At 40.9% G+C, this 5,359-nt stretch overlaps 1 protein-coding gene across 1 annotated transcript; it reads left to right on the forward strand.

The window, feature by feature from the left end:
* The first annotated feature begins 745 nt into the window (after positions 1 to 745).
* On the forward strand, positions 746 to 2,404 carry LOC134311813 (putative nuclease HARBI1). Its single transcript, XM_062993494.1, has 5 exons — positions 746 to 1,178; positions 1,264 to 1,376; positions 1,467 to 1,578; positions 1,676 to 2,030; positions 2,125 to 2,404. Exons 1-5 carry the CDS (start codon positions 746 to 748, stop codon positions 2,402 to 2,404), a joined length of 1,293 nt encoding a protein of 430 aa, XP_062849564.1.
* The last annotated feature ends 2,955 nt before the right edge of the window (positions 2,405 to 5,359 follow it).

Below are 5,359 nucleotides of genomic sequence, written 5' to 3' on the forward strand. Positions count from 1 at the left end.
AGTACTGATACAACACAGGTACTATAGGGCAGACGGTATCACACAGCCTCGTCTGATTCCCACCGGGGTGGAACACACAGCATCACCTAGTACTGATACAACACAGGTACTATGGGGCAGACAGTATCACACAGCCTCGTCTGATTCCCACCGGGGTGGAACACACAGCATCACCTAGTACTGATACATTAAACTACCGCAGTAATGTCAACAAACACTCATACACTACTCTATAAAAAAATTATTAAGAGCATGAAAAACTAAAAGAAATATGGTAAAATAAGGGTAATAGCAAAAATTTCGAGCTCAATCATAGGCACAAGAAAAAAGAATAAACTGGTGAAGCCATCGCTTACATCACATCAGCAAATGAGTGGACGCATCATAAATTTATTTATTTGGGTTTTTTATGCCATGTTGAACGTGTGTCATTTAATGGCAGAACTGGGTATTATATATCTGTCTTATCTTGTCTTTATTTTTTGGTCCATTTTATATTTTCATTTTTATTGTAATGGCAGCGAGGTAGGTTAGTACGGGGGGGTATTCCAGAAAGCGGGTTAAGTGATTAAACCGGGTAAGTTAACTCTGAATTACCAAAAACTCGAGGTTTTCCGTTCCAGAAACCGAGATTAAAGAGAACCTGAGTCAGTTACTATAGCAACTTACGCTCTGAAGCTAACCTGCTCGCTGGCAGGTTAACTTAAACCTAAACCGGGGTTACTCGTACTTTTCTCATGCAAACATGGCGTGTCCTTTCCTCCAGGATCCAGTTGATATCGAAGCGCAAATTATTCGCAGAGCTCTTCGTCGCGAACGAGTAATTAGACCCAGATTAGACATACTTTCATTTCCCGATGAATTTCTCCGCGAACGCTACCGTTTTTCCTCGCAGTCAATTATATACCTAAACAATATTCTTAAGCCACACATTTCAAATATCACACATCGTGGATCAGCCCTCACTTCTTTGCAGACTTTATGCATTGCTCTCCGTTTTTTTGCCAATAGATCTTTTTTATACAATGTAGGAGACGCTGAACACCTAGGCAAGGCAACTGTATGTCGGTCAGTCCGCAAAGTATGCCTAGCATTAAAACGGTTGTTGTACAATTTTGTGGTGTTCCCTGGGCATAAGCCTATAATGAACATCAAAGAGGAATTCCATAGAATTGCAGGTTTGTCTTAATTAACAAAGATTACAAAATGATAAAACACATGGGAAGAAATAGATAAATAGCTCAGTACCATTTAATATTTCAGGATTTCCAAGAGTCATTGGATGCATGGATGGAACCCACATTCCTATTAAAGCACCTGCAGAAAATGAAGAGGATTATGTAAACAGAAAATCCTTCCACAGCATTAACATACAGGTAGTGACCATCATAAATGTACTACTTTTTAAAAAAATAAAAGTGTAACATTAAATAAGTTACATAAACTTATTGTTCTCCTCCATTAAGATCATATGTGATGCTACCAACATCATTACAAATGTTGAAGCCAAATGGCCAGGCTCTGTGCATGATGCAGGGATTTTTCATGAGTCTGCACTATACCATACATTTGATCAAGGTAAGCCTGTGGTACTTTTGCTATGAGTGTGGTTCACATTCAGTATAATGTTACATTGGTTCAGTTTTAAATCACTGCACCCCCTGTGTTCTTACAGGACAATATGACGGCCTCATTCTTGCAGACAGAGGGTATTCCCCATTGCCATATGTGATGACACCATACCCTGACCCTGGACCTGGACCACAGTCACGCCACAAACTGGCCCTCTGCAGAACAAGAGCAAGGGTTGAAATGACAATCGGTATCCTCAAGGCCAGGTTTCAGTGCCTGCGGGGGCTCAGGGTCACCCCAGAGAGGGCATGTGACATTATAGTGGCATGTGTGGTATTGCACAACATTGCCACCATCAGAAGGGAGCAACATCCTGCCATACCCCAAATAGATGATGAGGAGGAACCTCATCTTAATGTACTTGAACACAGAACACTGCATGGAATTAACAGACTGGTGTGTGTTTGATGATGCCACAAGCAGCCTGGATGAATACACGGACACTGTGACATCTTACATCAGCTTTTGTGAAGACATCTGTGTTCCCACCAGGACTCGCATTAAATATAATAATGACAAGCCCTGGTTTAATGCCAAATTGAAACAGCTGCGCCGGTCTAAAGAGGTAGCATATAGAAGTGGGGATCGGGCACTGTACAACCAGGCAAGGAACACCCTAACCAAAGAGATCAAGGCTGCAAAGAAGAACTACTCCAACAAGCTAAGCAGCATGATGTCCAAAAATGAGCCATCAACCGTCTGCAGAACATCACCAGCTACAAAAGGCCACCTACACAGACAATGGGAGATCGTCAACTGGCTGCAGGTTTGAACATCCCAGCAACGAGCTCCCATCCAACACCACTTCACACCCATCTGACTATCAGCCACCCATCCAGCCTGCCCTAAAGATCTGTGAGGAAGACGGGCTGAGACTTTTTAAAAAACAGAAAGTCAAGAAGGCCCCAGGTCCTGATGGAATCTCTCCCTCCTGCCTGAGGACCTGTGCAGACCAGCTTGCACCTGTCTTCACTAAGATCTTCAACAGATCACTGGAGCTGTGTGTTGTTCCGTCCTGTTTTAAATGCTCCACAATAATACCCATTCCCAAAAAGGCAACTACCACAGGACTAAATGACTACAGACCTGTTGCCCTGACCTCTGTGGTCCTGAAGTCCTTTGAAAGACTGGTTCTCAACCACATTAAGGAAATCACGGACCCCCTGCTAGACCCCCTGCAATTTGCCTATCGGGCCAACCGGTCGGTGGACGATGCAGTGAACATGGGTCTCCACTTCATCCTCCAACACCTTGATCACCCAGGAACTTATGCAAGAATTCTGTTCCTGGACTTCAGCTCAGCCTTCAACACAATTATTCCAGGACAATTACACAGCAAACTGACTGAACTCAGCGTACCAGCCTCCACCTGCCAGTGGATAACTGACTTTCTTACTGGCAGAAAACAGCAGGTGAGGCTGAGAAAGTGTACTTCAGGGACCCGAACCATCAGCACGGGTGCCCCACAGGGTTGTGTACTCTCCCCACTGCTCTTCTCGCAGCTGAGGAAGTTCAACCTACCCCAAGAGCTGATGGTGCAGTTCTACACAGCCATCATAGAGTCTGTCATCATCACATCCATCACAGTGTGGGGCAGCTCAGCCACCAAACATGACACCAAGAGACTGCAGCGCATCATCAAGTCTGCAGAGAGGACCATCGGTGTAAAGCTGCCCACACTGCTGGACCTGCATGCCTCCAGAACCAGGAAGCACGCAGGGAAAATCATCACTGACCCGTCTCACCCTGGCCATAACCTGTTTCGGTGCCTTCCATCAGGCCGACGCTTCAGCCACATAAAGACCAGAACAACCAGGCTACAGAAAAGCTTTTATCCAAACTCCATTGTGCTCATGAACAACTGAACACTAAAGAACTGTTCATCTTTGGGACACTTGCTCATCTACAAATGACCTATTTAACTTCTATAATGACTTGTAACCCTGCTTTTCTGGTCTTTCACATTCATTTAATTTTTTCTTTATATATAGTATACAGTATATCTATAGTTTTTATACTGCACAGAACTCTGCACCTTTAACCCATAATGTGAATTACACAAGCTAATTGTTTACAGGTATGAATGTGTGAAATGTGTGTTAGAGAGAGTGTATATATGTGTGTGTGTGTGTGTGTGTGTGTGTGTGTTTAAGACTGTCCTTATTGTATTTATCGTGCACTGCTAGCATCTGTATAACCAAAGTCACATTCCTTGTATGTGTGAGCATACTTGGCCAATAAAGTCTGATTCTGACATTCATTCTGTAGCTTCTGTTAGTACTAGTACTATGTTTTACTGAGATGATTTTACTACATCAAAAGTACTGAGCAAAATCACATTTGTGGCTGACAATTATACAGCTACAATTATTCATATCTGTGAAATTCTTACCTTTGGACTGTGTGTGTTTTAGCTGGCTGAATTTTTGGAACTTACCTTCATCTATTTGCTCCTGTACTTGACTTACTACCTTTAAATCTCGTCTCAGTTTACTTCCACTGGTGGTCATTCTTGATTAGATTATTTCGTGTAAAGCAATGTTGGGTTTGTGAAAGGTGCTATACTGTATAAGAAATTATGTGTTTTGTCGTGGAACTGAAGTTAAAGCTCGTATTGAATTTCAGACAAGAAGGAAAACGCTTTATGAAACAAAGTTTAATTTACGTGTTTGATTTTTGTACAGTATAGAATGATTTCCTGTCACTGTGGGCTGCAGACCACAGTAGTAGAGAGCAGAATCTGATACTGCAGCAGAGATGATGTTCGGATCCACTCGATTTTTATCTTCATTTATCTTTACAGATATTCCTGGAACTGAAGGATCAATTTCTTTCAAAATTACTCTCACTAATCAAAATGAGGAATTCTGGTCTGGATGTGGAGAACTGACGATACCACTGCAGATAATTAGTTGTACCAGATCCTTTGTAATTGCAAGATAAAGTAACAGAGTCTCTCTCCAAGACAGTTTTAGTGGCTGAATCTGAATTAATTTCCTGTGCGCTGTTATAACCTGTGGACAGATAAAGAACAATGATTATTTATTGAAAGATATGAGTGTAAGAAAAACTGATGAAAATCTAGCAGCAGATACATTGTAACTTCTATTTAAGGTTTGGATAAAGGTTCTCATGTGTTATGTGATGTTATTTCTCACCTAAAACAATGGAAAGAAGACACAGAAACCAAACAATGCCATGACTGAACTGCAGAATAATGTAGCTCAACACCTGCTATCATAGCTTATACATAATTAAACCATTTCCTCTCTTTAACTTCCTTTTCCAGCAGTACAGCCCTGTTACAGAGTTTAGTAACATGTAGATGGAGCCTGACATCATGTGTATACTTACACTCACTACATCTGTGTGGAACAAAACCTACCATCTATTTGTACTGTATAACTGATTATTTATGCAAATATTATATTTAATCTGTTTATTCTTACAGAACTGCTGTCTTTTTTATATTTGATATTAACATGAACTTAAACTCTTCATTTATGTCTTATTATGTATTATGTATTTAATGTATTGCACTACTGACACATAATTGTTTGTACATTTGATTAATAATTTCCAAGTGAAGTATTTATTATGGTAAGCAATGAGTCAGAAGACACTCATAAAAGTGCACTGAAAGACACGTCAAAATTTGCACACAAGCATTTAAAAGGAAATAAGGCTTGCCATATAATAACAACAGCACTGTACCTACTGTAAAATA

Source organism: Trichomycterus rosablanca, chromosome 4 (genome assembly GCF_030014385.1).
Source record: "Trichomycterus rosablanca isolate fTriRos1 chromosome 4, fTriRos1.hap1, whole genome shotgun sequence".
NCBI lineage: Eukaryota > Metazoa > Chordata > Actinopteri > Siluriformes > Trichomycteridae > Trichomycterus > Trichomycterus rosablanca.

Bases quoted from the DNA above. Each gene is read 5' to 3' on its own strand.
- LOC134311813 (XM_062993494.1), top strand. From the start codon at position 746: ATGGCGTGTCCTTTCCTCCAGGATCCAGTTGATATCGAAGCGCAAATT. The intron at 1,179-1,263 runs GTTTGTCTTAAT...TTAATATTTCAG, and splicing joins GGAATTCCATAGAATTGCAG to GATTTCCAAGAGTCATTGGA. The intron at 1,579-1,675 runs GTAAGCCTGTGG...GTGTTCTTACAG, and splicing joins ATACCATACATTTGATCAAG to GACAATATGACGGCCTCATT.